Source organism: Scomber scombrus, chromosome 11, assembly GCF_963691925.1.
Source record: "Scomber scombrus chromosome 11, fScoSco1.1, whole genome shotgun sequence".
Lineage (NCBI taxonomy): Eukaryota > Metazoa > Chordata > Actinopteri > Scombriformes > Scombridae > Scomber > Scomber scombrus.
The window spans coordinates 23,117,046-23,135,329 of NC_084980.1; the positions used below are offsets into that span (position 1 = coordinate 23,117,046).

Sequence of the window (18,284 nt, forward strand, 5' to 3'; positions counted from 1 at the left end):
TGTGTGATGCTTAATGAATGTAATAGTATGTTGAAATACCACTGTGATGGGCATTAGCAGTTTCTTTGTATTTAAGTACAATGACAATAAAAGGCATCTTATCTTATATAAGTCCTAACCTGAAAATGGACACATAAACCTCAGTTGGCAGAGAGAGGTCATTTGCCACTCTGGACATATACTGGATTTAAATGTGTTCCCACGTCAGGAAACGAGGTAATAAATAAAAAAACGAGACATGCTGGTCCAAACACATAATGCCCTGGATTTTTATTTCATTTTGTGACAATTCAAGAGGATTCTTAGTCTTTCCCAAGTGTGTGTGGTGGAAGGGTCTACAAAAAACAAAACAAAAGAAAATATACTCATGAATCAGCTGGGCCACTGGAATGGGCATTGGGATTGTGGTACAGACAAAGAAAAACTACAAGTAGCCTTGTTCAGTACCAAACTCTTCACAGAAGAGAGCTTTTTTTGTTAAAGGTTTTGTTTTTTTCTTTCTTTCCAAATGAAGGCACCCGATAACTTGTGGTTCATGAACTTGTAGCCTTCTGGAGTTTTTAAAAGTAGAGAAAACTGTCTTCTTTTTATTATTATTATTATTACTACTCTTATTATTTTCAATTAATACATGTTTTCTTCCTTATTATGTAGAAGCTGGAATGATAATAAATGTCAGTTACTGCATTTTTTAAAATTTTTAAACTCCCTTATAGTTTCTTTTTTAGATCAACAAGTAACAAAAGAATGAAGTCTTTCGTGAGGAAAATTTAAATAAAAAAAAAAAAGGGAGATATAAAAATATTTATTTTAGAAAATGATACGTTGGAAGGTGGTGGAGGTGGGGGGGATTATCTTTTAGAGAACCAAAATAAAATAAAAAACAGTGAATGAGGCCATCTGATACAAACCAGACGCCCAAAAATTAAAAACATACAAAAGCAGCAAAATCAATCAATTAAAAACAAATTATATAGTGCTTAGATAAGTCAGAAGCAGCAAAGTCTTCTGGGAAAGAGTCTTCATCCCCATTGTTTTGTTACTTGTCTCAGGAATAATAATATATGTATGGAAGAGCTTTGTGGAAACTGATTTGAACCCACTGACAAACTGATGCCTACAAACAAACAAATTCACACACCTTTCGTCTCCTTCTTATTCGTCTTATTCTTCTTCTTATTCTATTATTTGCCCTGCGCTTGAATCTGTATGAATGCATGTCTCCATCACGGATTCAACATTACACACATACACACCGGGAACATTTTGGAAGAATGCCCAATGGAGCAAAAATGATTTTTTTTTTAAATGTAAAAAAAGGGAAAATCTAAAGAAAAATTTGAAATGAGGCGAGCTCCCGGCCATGTTCACAACATCCCAAAAAAAAAAAAAAAAAAATACATAGAGTTCTTGTTTTTAAAAATCTAGCTTAACACTGACTACAGCACGGGGAACCAGTGAGGGGTACAGTGTATAAAAAAATGTTTAAAAAATGTTTTAAAAAACGGGAGGAAAAAGGGGAAAAAATATAACTAAAAAAAAGAAAAAAGAAAACCCTTTGTAAACACGGCACAATAAATAGATCAAACAGCAGGCTCCGCACCATGCATGTGATGACATACATCATTTTTTCTGTGGTACAACTTTCACACCTCATACTCGCACCAGTTGCAGTTTGTCGTTTTCTCTTTTTAATTTAGATTTTTTTTATGTCGTTTTTTTTCTTCTCTTTTTCTCTTTTATATCTCGAGTGCAAAACATCACAAATGAACAATTCTGTATTCAAGTAATGTTATATACAAGAACAAGGGGGGGTGGGTGGAGGGTATGGGGTGTTTGGAGGGGGGGGTAAGGAGGGAGGATAAGGAGGAGGGGGGGTATTACAAATATGCAGTACTGTACATATAATTGCCATATTAAGAATTTACAGACGATCTCTTATTAACAGTAACAAATAAGGAAATTCGGGGGGCAGTGGGGGGGGAGTGAGAGGGAGGAGGGGGGGAAAAATTGTACGAGACGAGCATTGCAATTAAGTCCCAAAACAGTTGCCATGGAAACCCAGCCTTGCCGTGCTCATTCCGCCACCACTTGCATTCACGACTAACAAACGATGCATAGCACCTAAAAAAAACAAAAACAAAACAAAAAAAGGGTTACATTTCCCCCCGTGCTGCGTTCAAGGAGGCTACGTAACTTCCATGGCCATTGTGTTCTCTGATAGACTGTTCAGTGCTGGCTTGTCTTGTTCATGATTCTCCCTGCAGACGAAAGAAGACAAAAAAACCGTGTTAGACACAAAGTCAGCATGAGGCGGCAATTATTTAAATCATTTTCATTAACATACAGACGACCCGATTTTAAAAAAAATTTCCACTGTAGGAAAATGTATTCATTATCTGAGGTTTTAAAAGAGGCTTTGGAGACGAGGTTCCACTTTTCACAGACTGGGATGTTTTGAATACACACAATTAAATAAAAAGGCAACTTACCTTTTTATATGCATTTAAGAAATTAAGGCTGCGTAATGGACCGAAATAAATCAACTTCATAACGTTTTTTTCTAAAAAATATCAGCCCCCCTCCTCCAGATGAGTATTTTTAATATATATATATATATATATATATGGCCCAAATATGCCGTTGTATTTTCAATAACTCATATTTTCCACTCTAATAATCTTGAGTATATGATTTTTACTCCTTTGCGTCTTCACATCTGTTGCACGTTTTCTCTCACCTGGGCACGATGTCGAGCGGCGATGCCGAGGCTGCGGGGACCTTGGGTTTCTGACAGTTGGCGGTTGCAGCGGCTGCGTGGGCGAGCTTTAAGGCGGATGTCGACATGTTGGTGCTCAGCATCCGCGGGGCGTGGACGCGCTTGCCGCTGGGGACGCCCAGACGGAGGCTGTTGTTGTTGTTCCCCAGCAGGACCTGAGTGGTGGCTGTGTTAGTGGTAGTGGTGTTGGCGGGGTGGGCCGTGCCGTTGTTGTTACTGGTGGCGGAGGTGGAGCTGGTGGTGCACGGGTGGAGCGAGGCGTGGCTCGGGGTAGTGGTGGAGGGGGCCGTGGTAGCGGGGGATGGGGACACTGTGCTCGAGAGGTGCAAGCCCTTGTAGACACCTGAGGAGGGGGGGGGTCAAAGAGGCGGGTGGTGGGAGGGGATGGGGGAGGGTGGTTGGGTGGTGACAGGGGAGGGGGTTTGAGATTTGGAGATGGAAGGATTTTATTATTAACCGTTCTTTAATTAAACTAATTTAAGTGGAAACTTGAAGCACTAAGATGACACTTGAACAGGCAGGTTGAAACATCTCGACTGAAGTAAATAAAGCATAAGGGCTGGGTGATATATCGATGTCAATATTATATCCAAAATATATTGATATTTTATAGGTATCGTAAGTTTTTATGTTGCACTTCTCACTATAGGAGAGCCACCTGACAATCTCTGAAGGGTTTTATTGGCTCCTCCTGCACATTTCTCTTTAGTTAGTGTTATTTTCTTAATCTCAAAATACATGCATGTATTACTTTTGTTGTAATATGCATTTATTTATTTTTATTTTCTCTTTATGTGCAAATAAACTAAAGTAAAACTAAACTTTTGAACGTAGACTGTTCTATTATCTGCCTTTAGCCACATTACATCCACATTACTGATGATTACTTATCAAAAAATACAGTGTAAATATTTTGTGAAAGCGCCAACAGTCATCCTATAATATTGCCAAAATATCGATAGAGGTATTTAGTCAAAAATATCACAATATTTAATTCTGTCTATATCGCCCAGCCCTAAAAAGCTTCTTAAAAATATTATAAAGGGAGCCTGTTGATCCTGTGTGTGCTCAGGTTTAACAGAAGTCACCTCAACGAGCAAAAGAATAAATGTCTGCTGAAGGTAGAAATGTCATTTATGAACTCAGTTTATTTACATATTCATCAGAGAGGTCATGCATAATGAAAATTAAAGTTAAAACTACTGAAAACTCTTATATTAAAAGATAAAAGGACAGATCCTTAGTGCACCGTTTTCATCTGCATAATCATCTTGAATAAATGTCACTTTTGCATCAGCTGTTCCAGGGTCCTGTCTGGTTTTTGTTTGTGCACTCCATTAGTTTGTTTTTAGGACTCTAATTAGTTTACCCTCATTGTTTGATTTCTCTGTTCAATGGAACATTTCGGGTGAAGTGCACTTGATATGTGGAGTGCTCTTTAGTTTTTTATAACTTAAGTGCAGTTGTATTATTTTTCCAAAATAAAAACATTATTATGAAGTACTTAAAACAAAAAATATACAAATCCAAGCAGCTTTGCTTGGAAATCAACAACATGGTAAACAAAGTAAAAAATATAAATTACACTAAGACCATTTTTAAGCAGCAGCTCTTTAATGTTACTATTCCTTACTACTATTGTCAGTTTTATTGCTTGTGTACTTATTTATCCTTCTATTGACGCTCTTCTACTTTAACTATCCACTTGTACATTTCCCAGCTGCGGGACTAACAAAGGAATATCTTATCTTCTCTTTTTGGGGGGAGGGTTGGGTTGGGGGTTTGCCGTACCTGAGGGGGAGAGGACACCATTGACTCCGCCTCCCAGGCCTAGCTCCTCCTTTGTTTGGTGAGCCAGTAGTTGGTCGGCGGTGACGACGGCCGAGGCAGCGAACTGTGCGCTGCTCTGGTCCAACGTGTTCGCCAGGCCCTGTCGCCAAAAAGAGAGAGGGAGAGAGGAAAACTTAAGTAAAGGAGGTAAAGAAACAACTAAAAAGGCAGAAAAGAGCAGTGAACTGAAAGAGGCTGAGCTGTTTACTGCCGGCTTTAACCCAGCAGGAGGCTGACCTGTGTGCTGTTGGCAGTGGCGGTGCTGTTGGCTTGCTGTTGGAGCTGGATTTGCTCCAGCTGCTGTTTCTGCATCAGGGCCAGCTGCTCCTGATGCTGCTGGTACTGTTCGGCTGTGAAAGCTGAGAGAGAGACAAAGTTTGTTACCAAGTGGGAAATATACAGTTGTTTTTTGTTTTTAAATACAGCTTCATATCACAGGTTCTTTCAATTTGAAGATACACACACAGTGTCATGTCTATAAATTGTTGTTTAGTTGTAAAGAAAACAAATCTGCCTCGGATTAACTTAGTTTTTGTACATTTAACCCTTACATACTGTTCATATTGAGGCATTTCTCAGTATACCCAATTTTTAAGTCAAACGCATCATTCTGGTGCAGAGGTTATATATATATATAAAAACATAAAAAATGTGTACTCTAAACAATTTTGTGCTTTAGTACAGACATGTTTGGCTCACTATGAAACTGTGGTGGCACAAATTAAGACTATGGTGGGCCGCCACACTATATAATTAATAGGAAACACTGGTATCCCCTCTCTCTCTATTGACAAATGTGTGTATCAGCTGCATTTGTTTTTTAAATATTCTGGGTCACATGAAGATAAGCCGTCAAATTTCTGGCTAAAATAAAAGTTTTTAATGTTTTTTTTCTTTTCTCAAATGTAAAAAAAATTATCAGTACGTAAGGGTTAACACATTTTTTCAAGATGCAAACTTGATTTTTTTTTTTAAACACCAAAAATACATCTCTCTTCTGCGACAGAGACACAACAGATGTGTTCGACTGGCGATCAAGCAAAGCCGGGTTGAGGGTCAAAAGAGGGTTGGATGACACGTTGAGCCATTATACATGACCTTCAATGGTGTGTGTGTGTGTGTGTGTGTGTGTGTGTGTGTGTTTGTGTGTGTGTGTGTGAGATGTGACGAGGGTCTTTCATGTGTGTGTCTATTTTTTGGCTCTTATTGTTAGACTGGTTTGGCCATACCTGCTTGCAATTTTTGGCAACTACAAGCGCTTATAATAGAACATCCGCCTCATATTAAATCCCAGAAAAAGCTTCACTTGACAGAAAATCTCATCGCTGATCCATAAATCCAGTTTCTCCTACAAAAACACATACATATACACACACACGACACCACTCAAGAGGTCCATAAATAATATACAAAAATAGTCCTAAATATTTGTTTTCTGATGCTTTTCGGAGTGAAGTCATGTTTCAAAGTTTGCGACCATTTTCTAATAGTTTTCTTGAAACATTTAGTGATTTTTTACAGCTGTGTGCCTGCTTGATAAATTCATGCAGTCACGCAAGGACACAAAAACATCTAAACCAACCAACCAACGCCGACCCAGTACTGCCTTCTATTGATAAGGCTTCTCCCTCAAGCTTAGAACAACATAAAACCTCTGATAGTCTCCTCACTGTTAGATCAGACTGTGCTGACTGATGATACGCGTTTTTAAAAATGTACAAAAGCATACTATTAACACAACTTGCATGTTTCTCAGCTTCCCAATTGTGACTCATTTGCTCCACTCTTTAAGGCCCTGTGAGTATCAGTATTTCAACACAGATATGAAGCCTGTAGTCAGACAATGAAAATGAAAGTGAGTGTGTCGAACCTGGACAAGTCTGTTTCCTTTTTACCAACTTACCAAAAAGTGATAACAAATGTTAGTTCTTGCTGATTAGTACGCCGAGTTAAATATTCCAGCCTGGCATCAAAAAAGTGTTTATTATTGTTGTTGTTGCAGTGTCACCACTACTCCACCTTTAATTTCTTTATGTGCATATTTAAAGTTTTTTCACAGTCTCATTTGCATCAAATTGTACACCAAGTGTGGTTATCGTCTTTTTTCCCCCACTGGTTTTCTGTTGATTATTAAGTTTTAAATCATAGCTCGTCCCATTTGGAAAGCACTAAACGGTCTTATCGTGCAAATCTGACGTCTCTGTTATAAAAAAAATCTACAACCATTTATTCACGCTACTTTTAGCCGCAGGCTCTCTGTAGGCTGCAGACAGCTAATGTGCAGCATTAAACAGGGTTTCTTGAAAACCTCACCATTATACCTGCATCTTTTTGGTATCTGACACCAAAAAACCCCACTGAAATTAAACTCAAGCAGACCAAGATCACAGTTTTTGCAGGAGAACTAGACTCATTAGTTCTCCACCTGTAAACTACTCCTGAAGGCGTAAAGACACCGACTGACCACCTGCCTGCCTGTCCTCCTCGCAGTAACACCACCAGGGAGCGGTGGCATTTAGTTTGTATTCAACACCGCACAACCTCTTCAACCCTCATCCACACATCACCCCCCAAAACAACTCATGTGCATCTCATGAATTCATTTGTCAAACCCAGTTTTTAATTGAACGCTTGTGGACTGGGAGGTGAAGCAGCATGAATGTCAAACTGCAACAGCTGGATAAAAAAAACCCACTGAAACTTGAACAATGCAGCTGGTGGACGAGACGAGAGACGTAGGTCCTATAATTAAAACACTCCCAACATATAAAGAACTGAACAATGATCACAAAGGAGGGAAAAAAAGACACAATGGGAAATAAAAGAAGCTAATGTACCATGAGTCTATAATTAGAATAATTTAATGAATGGACGGATAGTTGCTAATTAGCCCTCATGTTCAGTCAGTCACATAACAAAAATACACATTTTAGACTCTTTATACTCATCAGATATATATTGAAACCTAAAAACATAAATCCACCGATATCTGCATAAGTTAACCCCAAGTCAAGTCTTCCCATAATGCAAAGACCTTGTTATTAATAGTTTTCATAGGCATTGCTTTCTAGGAAAACCTCACATGGAAACTGATTATTTAGAGTAATTTAGACAGTATCCAGGAGAGAAACTGTCTAAAATACTAAATTATATTCATCAAATGACTTTTTAGGGTTTTTTTTTTTCTGGCAAAAACTAATTTTCCTCTCCATAGTAGAGGAGTGATGGAAGGAATCTAAAGTAGAGAATATTTTTACACCAGGGCGAACGAAACCAAAAGTAATCGGCATCACTTAAAATAACTCACACAATAATACAGGGACTTGCCCTTTATAAAACATGCTCACAGACACAGACAAATGGTGCTCGTGGGTTGTGCCTAGGGGCGTATGTATGACTTGTTCATAGGGTTGTGAAATTCTGGGAATTTTTTAAGTTGGAAACTTTCCATGGGAATTAACAGGAAATAAAGTGGAAATGTACAAAATTGCATTATAGCCTATAACAGGGAACTTAAATGTAGTTAGAAAAAAAACATCTGGAAGCCTAATCTTGGTTAAAACAACCAGATTTCATGTAAATACAGTTGAATATCTCCTTTATTCCTCAATCACATGAACACAGCACATTACTTACTGCAGGGAAAGGGGTTTCCTTTCATTTTACATGGGACTTTTTTTGTTTGTTTTTTTGTTTTGTTTTTTTGGGGGGGGGGGGTGTCATCATAGGGAATATGTTTATTTTACTCAATAAATCATGTTTTTGTTGTCGCAAAAAACAAGCCGCAAAAAACAAAACAAAAAAGTGCCTGACGTACTGAATCCACAACATGCGTGTCTGAAAGCAGCGGAGCCACTTACCAGCAATGGGTGCGGGTGCTGGGACAACCCTCCCAGGGCGACGCGAGGGCTGTCCTCCAGCTGTGGAGGCAGAGACTGGCCGCTTCAGGCCTCGGCTCAGCCTCCTGAATAGAGGGTGGGCATTGTCCAGCTCGTGTAGTGGTAGTGTCCGCGGTCTAAAGTGCCTCCATCGGCACGACTTTATATTCAACAGTATCTGACTGAGGTCCGTGGAAGAGGGAGAGGAAGAGGAAAGAGGAGAGGAGTTGAAGGTGTGGGAACTTCCGTCCGAGGTATTTGTTTCTGAGGTACTGGCAAACTTGTCGGTGGCCGGCGTGCGTGAAGTAGTTGTAAGAGTAGGAGGAAGAAGAAGAGGGGAGGGTGGAAGAGGCAGGTCGAGCAGTTCTGGATCCAGTCGGTGGAAAACTTCGTCGTAGTCCGTGTACGCCCTGTCCAGCAGCACCCTGAGAGAGAAGAGGGGGGGTGAGAAAAGGTCAGATCTCTGTCAGAAACAACTGGTTTCATTTGTCAAATATTCTTACAGATAGAGGGTCGTTTATAAGCTGTCTGTGTATCAACCTTTCATACTAGGGCTGCCACGATTTATTATTTTCATACTCAAGTATTCTACTGATGATCCTGACAAGTAATCAATAAGAAACAAAAAGGCAGACAGGAAAAAAGGTGTTCTGAATACAAAAGCAAGAAAAGAAACCCAAAACCTTGAAAAACATAAAATCATATAGAACGAGGATGTAAAGCCGACCTTCCGCCTCGTCCCACGCGGCGTCGAGCCATGCCCAGGCAGCGCCGCGGCACTGTGAGTGTAGTGAGACTGTAGCGATAGCGAGTTTCGGCCAGACCGTCGTCCCAGGCTGCGCACCACGGCCAGCTACCCACACGATCCTGACGAGCCTGGAGACCGACAAAAACGCTCAACTTCTACCCATTTTTTATTCATATTGTTGGGGGGAAAAGACCTCTGATGCTTTGAAATCCGTGACTCAATGAAATACTGAGATAAACCTACAGGATGAAATCTGTCAAATATGAAATCTTAACCACAAAAATGTATCTGCTGGACACACTTTCAAATCTCCTAACATCACTTCAGCCATGCAACATCGGATATTAAAACCCATCTAGACGATAACGACACTTACAGCATAGTACTGGCAGCCTGCCTTCCTGCGGAAAGCGTAGCCACCATCTGGGTCGTTCTCCTCCTCTGCTTCTGATGAGCCTGAGTGCAGCTGTGGACACACAGAGGTCAGAGGTCAGTATGGGGTCACTAGAGGTGCAAGTAACAATTTCTCACCCGCACGTCTCACATGGTTTTGCGATTTTGAGGAGATGTATTAGGACAGAGGGCAGAGTGCAGTGACAGCGGTACAAGTCAGTGTCATTTCAATTTCCTGAATGAAAGATTACTAACAGTACTCAGGGAATAATAATAAATAATTGAAATCATATACTAGACATAAATATACTGCAAGATGTAAAACAAATTTAAAAAATACACATTTGCACGAAAAAAGTTCTTTCTTTCTGTGTTTGTTTTGTACCTGGGACAAGGGCTCGTCGTCTGAACTGGGGAAGTCGTACTGGTTGAGGTCCTTGGCGTTGAAGACGGCCGGACCCGGATGGTGTGGGGTGCTCGACGACAGAGGCAGCACCTTCTGCTTCTTCTCGTATTTCCTCTTCTGTCGGGGAACTTCCGTCTTCTCCGGCTAGAGGAGGGAAGAAGGAGAAGAAGAGACACGTTATGATACTGTCGAGCACAAGTGAACAACACGTTTAGAGGATGTCTCTCATAAAAAATCTACTTTTCTCAACACTGCTTCCATAAAATAATCCCAACACGATCATTTCTAATTACCTCATTTTCACTTCAATTTCATAACAGCCTTTTAAAATTCTGCGTGAGCTCAAAATATGTTTACAACAGTGACAGTATACGCATTTACTTTCCACACATCCTCCAAATGAGATGAGTTTTATTTCAAACGGCAGTCCTCACCTTAGACTTGTAGTCCTTGAGGTCCATGTGGTCCTGGTGTCGGTACTGGTTCGTGAGTGGGACCAGGGGAATTATCTGTGGCCTCACCAGCGCCCGTTCAGCCAGCACCTCTGCCATCACTTCACCGCTGTAGTCTGACATGACGTTTCTGAGAGAGAGAGAGAGAAAAAGAAAGGATTGTCAAACCAAACGGTCTCCCCACTGATGAGCTGTTAACACATTTCAAAACAGCTTAATTTGGCACCGTGGTTTGCTTTCCCCTTTTAAAACTACATCAATGAAAAGTCATTTTGAAGAGGCGCCAAATAGCACAGCACCCCACAAAGTGTGAAAAAAAACCTGCTTTATCTCTCCTTTTATCTCAGTTTCACACTCTGTTATTCAACTTTTCACCTTCCATGGACGCCTTGTTCTCTCCACCCCGCTGCTTTGTTTTATTTCTGTACTGGTGTGTTATATGTATATATGTGTGTGTGCATTAAGAGTCCCAGGGAGCAAACTCACCTCTTCTCAAAGATCTCCAGCGTTAGGTGTAGCAGCTCTCTCTTGCTCTTCTCCCTCCTCTTGATCATTTCCAGGATGGTGACGGCTCGGCTCAGATCCCTGCGTAGCTTCAGCATCTTCTCGTAGGACGCCTCATCGTTCTTACGGTTCTGTTTGTTGAAGGGTAGAAAAAGAAAAAGCAATACTAAATAACACAAAAAAACTTGAAAAATCAAACTATTTAGTGGATATGACATGTGGATAATCCTGTGCCTTACACTCTTGACCACTGCTTTTTATTTATTTTATTTAAGTGCACTATACTCCACATTATCAGGGTTCACACTATTTTCTTGAAATCATTTTCTAGGACATTTTCAGCTGCTACAGTATAACAGACAAGTAAATAATATTGCTGTATTTTATTATTTCTTATTATCACTTTTTTTAATGAGTTTATATCTTTTATTCTTTATCTTGCATTATTTGATTTACTTCTATTTTAATGCTCAGTGGGCATTAGTTACCAAGTACATTTTTAATTTATTTCCTATGTTGTTTTTCAATCAAACTTTAAAGCACTTTGAATTGTATCTGATTAGTTTGAAAGGTGCTTTATAAAGAACATTTGACTGACTGATAGCTGTGATGCTTATTTCGCCATGTTAAATCCCATTAATTTATGCTAACAACATCAGCAATGAGAACCCTTCTGGACCGTTCACTCATAAGGCCGAGAGAAGCAGATGGTGGAGAAATCATTTTCCAGGACATTTTACTTGTTCTCTTATTTTTTCATCTGTTTTCCATGACTAGAAAATTGGTCAATCATTTTCCAGGTCTTCCAGGATACATGGGAACCCTGATTATGTTATTATAGCTGCATCTCATCTTTTTTTTAGCTGCATGTGTGTCTTGTTTTTCTCTGGTTGTCCTGTTTTTATTTGTCTGAGTGGCACCTGTAGATGTCATTATATGTAAAATATAATGACAGTAAAGCTTTCTATATTCTACATTCATTAGTAATATGAAAACATTTACTTGTATAACAGCAAACTGGTTGCAAAGATCATAAACTAAACATCTATGGTAAATACTTAATTGACCACTTGGTGGCACCTACAGCCTTTATGAAAGAGGGTTGAAACAATACAAGGAATGGAGCCACGCTGTGTTTCCACTGTATTCAGCAGCGTTACATCACTAATAAAAAACAAGGGGAGTTAAAGAGGAAATTAAACTTGTATTTTCTGACCAACACTATGTACCAACACCTCTCTCTATCGCTGTGAGTAAGGTAAGGTGTTTGACCACATTCCTTTTTTGTCAGCCTATCAAGTTCAAGTATTGAGAAACTTATCTCTCTCACTCGCTCTGTGTCTCTCCCCTTCAAGGTCACAGGTTTAAGTTTGTTTCAATGACACATGAACACTGTTTACAATACGGCAAACCGGATCTGGTTAATCTGCAACGGCTCCACAAAACACTGACTCAGCAGAATGTAATCACTGTGTGAAAATTAATACACACGATGAGGAAGCGCCAGTGTTATATGACTTAAAACTTCCCGCAACTCTAGTTATGAGAGTGCATCATATATTTCCCTTTGGCGTAGTTCATATCAGAATAGAGTCAACAAACAGCATGTCAAACTATGGCAGCTGACGTTTAAGCTTGTGCGATTTCATCTTGAAACCAAAGAATCCACAAAGTAACTTTAGTCATGTCTTATAGCCCAAATTATATGAAAATAAAGTGGGTTTTTTAAGCTAGATCTACAACCAGGAGAACTAAAATAAACAGAATCATAAATAAAATTGATACCCAATCCTTGCACTATAGCACCCTACTAAAAAAAAAAAAAAACTACCTGCCAATCACCAATTACTAAAAAACAAGCAATCTCAAAAACACTTAGTCTCGATGCCCCAAATTCATTCTGCGATCACATTTCCAAACAAGTTAAGCAATACAGTATAACACTAATAATAAATAAACTTAGTTAGAGAGCACTTTTCAAAAATCCAAGTTACAAAGTGCTTCACAAGGCAGCAAAACACACAAATAAACATAAAATAAATGCATTCTAAAAGAGTAAAAGTCACTTCAACGTAGGAAAAAGCAAGAATAGACGAACCATTTTTTTTTTTTTTCTTTAAGGAGGTAAAAGCAATTCAAGGAAAGTTCAAACTCAAATAAAAGACTAAGACTATCTGATTAAAAGTATGTTTTAAAGAAGGGGCTTGACCTGATATCACCAGCATGCACCGGACTGCTCCAAACAGGAGTCAGTGCAGAAGTTGAACCCTGACAGCATATTGACACATTACTCACCTTCCTGGTTTGCATCTTCTCCGTGCGCCGCCGGAAGGCCACGTAGGGATCACCGGTGCTTGAGCCGTCCCGCTTCTCCTGCTTGACGTTGGGGATGAGCGAGTTGGCCTTGCTGTTTTTCCTCTTGCGGCTCCAGTAGTCGAAGACCTCCTTGATGAGCTCGTCGTCCTCCTTCAGAAGCAGTTTGGCCTCGGGAAGGCTCACCAGCTGAGAGACCAGACAGGAGTTTAGACTCTGATAGACGCACTTAAAACAGCTGTGATGAGGGGCTTTTTACGCTGAGGCTGCCTTACCATGAAAGGTTATCAACTATTAATGCATGCATCACTGTTTGTTTTTAAAGATGGATCTCACTCTGCAACCATTGTGCATTGGTCTGTACATTATTTCAAGGGCCTTGCTTTTAGCTGTGGCTGTGTTTTAAGGGGGCGTGAGTGAGAGGTGGAGGGCGATGGAGACACAAAGAGTGCCAACCTGCTGTCCACTGCCTTTCTCCAGCCGGTCAATCATCTCCTCAAACTGCAGGAAGCTGATCTCCATCTTCTTTTTCAACTTGTTGACAAACGCGTCGTCGTCTGAGTCCAGGTCGTAGTCGGGATGCTCCGTGTCCAAGCTGAAAGCTGCAGAGAGGAAGAGGAGGAGGAGAGGGAACAGAGTTTAGACAATAGTGCAGATTTGTAATTAATGTAAAAAAAACTAAAGGTGCAGAGAATGTAAAATTGGTAATGATGCATTTGTTTCTCTTCATTTTGTGTGACAGCCCTCATATTTAATGCCAATTAAAAGTTGACCATTATAACATTTAGTTTATATGTTAATCCAAGTGATACAGAATGGATGAGATCAATAAAAAGGCTAAAGGATCTCTTTAAATAGCTTTTGAACTATGGACACAGGAAATTAGTTAAGCGATTAGGTGAGTCAGACTTCTATACTTTGACTCCACAGCAGCTGCAGTCAAAATCAGGATTATTTTGTTTAATCTGGGAATCAAAAAAATACTTCACTACAACAACAACATGGGATTACAGGTTCAGCCATAAACAACATTTAACAAACTCTCCTGTAACTACAGACCGGCTTAATACAATACACGCAGCAGCCTAAAACTGTAAACAATGTTTTTTCTTTAGTTTGGTCACAAAGCAGATTTTAAGATTCATCAGATGTGTCTCTGTTTATATGAGCCTGATTCACTTCCTTTCAACAACAGTTAAGACACTGATTAAACTTCAAACCATTGGTTCAGTTAACTGAGATGAATGTCTGCTCAGCATCTGTTGGACTCTAACGTCAGGGACACACTTTATGATTATCAGGTTTAAAATGAGATTTGACCTTACAGATAAAAAACAAACGGACAAACATTATCTGACTATCTTATTGTGTTGATTCATTCAGTCCCATATAATCCAGTAACTCAAATAGCAATCTTATCTTTCCTGTCAACCGTGCAACTTTTGTCCTCCCGGGTCAATTCTGTGTTAGATCTATTATAGTCACACCTGTTAAAACATTATCAGCTTGGCACTGTATGAGCGATTACTAATGCTCGATGAATATTTATTGAGGTCAAAGTTACATCAGTTTAATGTTTGTTTAACCATAAAATGTGATGACTCGCTGCCCTTTATTAATGGTCTTAAAGTTGAGCACATTTCCCCTGAATCCTGAGGCAGAAAAACATAAAAGCAAATCGACTCTTTACAGTTTATTTATTTCAATGAAGGACAATGCAACCACGAAAATCAATGTCCTTCATTTTCAAACTGTGAATGACTGACTGGAAAGCAACGATGTGGCTGCTCAGCATTAAAAATTTGCAGCTACTGTAATAAACATTATAGAGCAAACAATGTACATATGTTAATGTTAAACCTTATTTTAGATTTAATAAAAAAAAAGGAAGGGTAAATCGCTTTCATCTCAAGCTGCCGTGAAGGTAACCAGATGGAATATATGATTATTTATGAGACAAAACAGCCGATTCATGGACAACTTTATGAATATCGAGCTGCTTTTAAATGCTTTTCATTTTATTTTAATATATTTAATGATTTGTATGATTGTGTATGTGTGTGTGTTTGTGTATTTATTAGTATCTATTTTCTATTTGTTTATATTCAGGCAAATGTTGCTGTACTTCTTGTGCAATGACAGTAAAGTCTATTCTATAACTTTATGAATTTCCCCACTTTTAAACAGATATAAAGTTCAATATATTTGTGCAGAAACTTGTTAATTCAGTGGGTTTTAATTTTGTTTTTTGTTGGATCAACTACGACGAATACATCAATTGCTTATTGTATTTGTAGATAGCTGACATTTTAGTAATAAACACTAATCTCTAAAACCTCAAAATGATCTTAACTGGACCTTTTTCACCACATTTCAGACAGTCTACACCACTAAAGGAAACTCTGAAATTAGTCTGAAGCCAATTTCTCAGAACAAGAACATTCGTCACTTCAGTTTCGACTGATAGCAGCGTCAGCATCTGACATTTAGGGTCTGAGAAAATTGCTTTTCTTCTGGAGAAACAATCACGGCGAAAACCCGGTTGTGACATACAAGACACCCTGAACTAAGCAATCTAGCAAACTCATTTTCTTTCATTTCATTACTTTGAATGTGTGGAGTTAACTCTTCATTCAATGCTTCACTTTTAATCTTGTGTGGGTTTAAAATGGTACTTCAGGGTGGCGTATTCAAGTCATAAATATGAATAAAACTGAGTATAATCTTAAAAATGACAAGTTTATAATGATGTTCACATATTAAAAAAAGCCAATGTGGAATATAACTCATTACATTATGTTTTTAATAACCCCAAAGTCTCAACTAACACAAAAAAACAACAGATAACAACTTTATTATAACTTAATGATACAACTGAGGTCTCTAATCTTCTATATCAAACTCATTTTCTCTGCTTTCTGTGTCACATATTCACCATTAGATGGAGAGAAAAAAAGAAAACCACTTCACTTACGCTGTATGTGAATTAGCTGCTTTGGCATCTTGAATTCCCCTGGGTAGAGGGATTCGTAGTAGGTGATGTTGCTCTCCGCCTCGGGGACCGGGATGACCATGTTGTCCCGCTTCTCGCCATATACCTGCTGCGCTGAGATGGCCCGCTGGAGATGGTGTTCCTACAGAGAGAGAGAAGGACAAGAACAAAAGGTGAGAAACCCTAAAAAGAAATGAAGGATGTGTTTTTACAAGAGATGAGTTTTCCGACTGGTTAATAAACTTGTGAAATATTCGTCAATGATGTTCAATATCTGCAGAGCGCTCACTTTGATCTGCAACGTTAGATCTTTTATGCTTTTGAAAAAATATGAATGCTTAGAAATTTGGTTCATTATTATTTTTTAATGATTCTTTTTTGATGAGCTTTTGCTGCAGGGTCAATGCTTCACTCTTAAGATGCACTTGGAGCTGCTTCTTTCTTCATCAGACAAAGTTTAACATGATCAGGTTCACTATTAGCACTGGGTTTAAATCAATAATACTGACAATTTCAACACAGTGTTATTTATATAGCGACATATCACAACAAAAAAGTTATGTCAGGGCACTTTTCACATAGAGCAGGTCTACGCTGTACTCTTTAATTGAATTGAAAAACTAGTGATGTTCCGATACCATTTTGTCCCTCCCGATACTTGTGCTGTGGGTATCGGCCGATACCGAGTACTGATACCAAAAAAATAAAATAAAATAAATAAATCATACTACGCCTGCATGACTGTGATATTGTTATCATTGTGGTAAGGCCTGGCTCAGGTTAAAGCCTTTGTAAAACATGAATGAATACAGCAAATGGAAGCCATTTATTTTTAAATAGAACAGTATAAAACAGTAGTGCAACAGCAACTTAACTAAATAAATATAGGAATAATTAGTCGCCGTCTTACTGGTGGGAACATTCACTGTGAAGTACTGCCAAACCGCAGCTGCCAGCGGCAGCACAGTGCAACTGTGAGCGGCGAAGAAGAACTGTGTCAGAGCTAATGGAGCTAACCAGTAAATAGATTCCTATTTCTAATAAATTATGTGGTATCGGATTGGTGCCTGGACTCCAGTACTCGCCGATACCGATGCCAGCATTTTCGGCAGTATCGGGGGCATTTACGATACTGGTATCGGAATAACTCTAACCAAAACACCAAAATCAGTCAACTCTCCTTACTCTTTGTCCCATGAAGGGTAAAATCTGACTCCGCTACTCTGTTATAACACACAATATCTTACAAAACAAAGCTTTTTTTGAGTAAAAGGCAAATAATAGAACAGCCTGAAAAGTTCAGAAAATTACATTATTTTACTGTAATGCAGCCTTTAAAAGCAGGAAAAGACACTTCTGCTGTATCATGATATTATGATATCCAAATTCTTAGACGATATCTAGTCTCATATCACAATAGATGTAAATCCACACACACACACACACACACACACACACACACACACACACACACACACACACACACACACACACACACACACACACACACACACACACACACACACACACACACACACACACACACACACACACACACACACACACACACACACACACACACACACACACACACACACACACAGTGGAGTCCTACAGCTTTATGTGACACAAGCATGTTGGATAAAAAAAAAAAAGGCTGGGGCTTCATAACTGAAAGATAGTATATGCAAAAATCTACGAAATGGTTTTTATTATTTAACTATGGTGGGCAAGTTGTGTAATTGGTGTATACCCAAACGCCAACACCGGTAACACACACTCTACCACAACAAACCTACATTCAAAAACATACTTTATTGGGCCATAGCCCTAAAAAGCCATATTTGTAAGCATTTAAAAAAAAAAAAAATGTATCTTCTTTTGCGTGCACTGGTCTCCAGTTGTCTTTAAAACATGTTATTTTATTGTTTTTATTTCATTTTGTCACTTGTCCTGTCTTATTACCAGCTTGTCAATCAGCTAACTGTA

At 39.0% G+C, this 18,284-nt stretch overlaps 1 protein-coding gene across 2 annotated transcripts in view; it reads right to left on the minus strand.

The window, feature by feature from the left end:
* Positions 1-716: 716 nt before the first annotated feature.
* LOC133990412 (enhancer of polycomb homolog 1-like) overlaps positions 717-18,284 on the minus strand; it is a 40,025-nt gene continuing 22,457 nt past the window's right edge. For both annotated transcript variants that reach the window (XM_062428720.1, XM_062428719.1), the window contains 13 exons: positions 16,278-16,437; positions 13,760-13,905; positions 13,286-13,492; positions 10,973-11,121; positions 10,469-10,616; positions 10,014-10,178; positions 9,612-9,701; positions 9,215-9,363; positions 8,470-8,912; positions 4,847-4,968; positions 4,571-4,709; positions 2,741-3,122; positions 717-2,261 (listed from right to left, as the gene is read on the minus strand). In XM_062428720.1, coding sequence (XP_062284704.1) covers positions 2,189-2,261; positions 2,741-3,122; positions 4,571-4,709; positions 4,847-4,968; positions 8,470-8,912; positions 9,215-9,363; positions 9,612-9,701; positions 10,014-10,178; positions 10,469-10,616; positions 10,973-11,121; positions 13,286-13,492; positions 13,760-13,905; positions 16,278-16,377 — 2,313 coding nt within the window. In that variant the 5' untranslated portion in view covers positions 16,378-16,437 and the 3' untranslated portion in view covers positions 717-2,188. The remainder of the gene's footprint in view (positions 2,262-2,740; positions 3,123-4,570; positions 4,710-4,846; positions 4,969-8,469; positions 8,913-9,214; positions 9,364-9,611; positions 9,702-10,013; positions 10,179-10,468; positions 10,617-10,972; positions 11,122-13,285; positions 13,493-13,759; positions 13,906-16,277; positions 16,438-18,284) is intronic.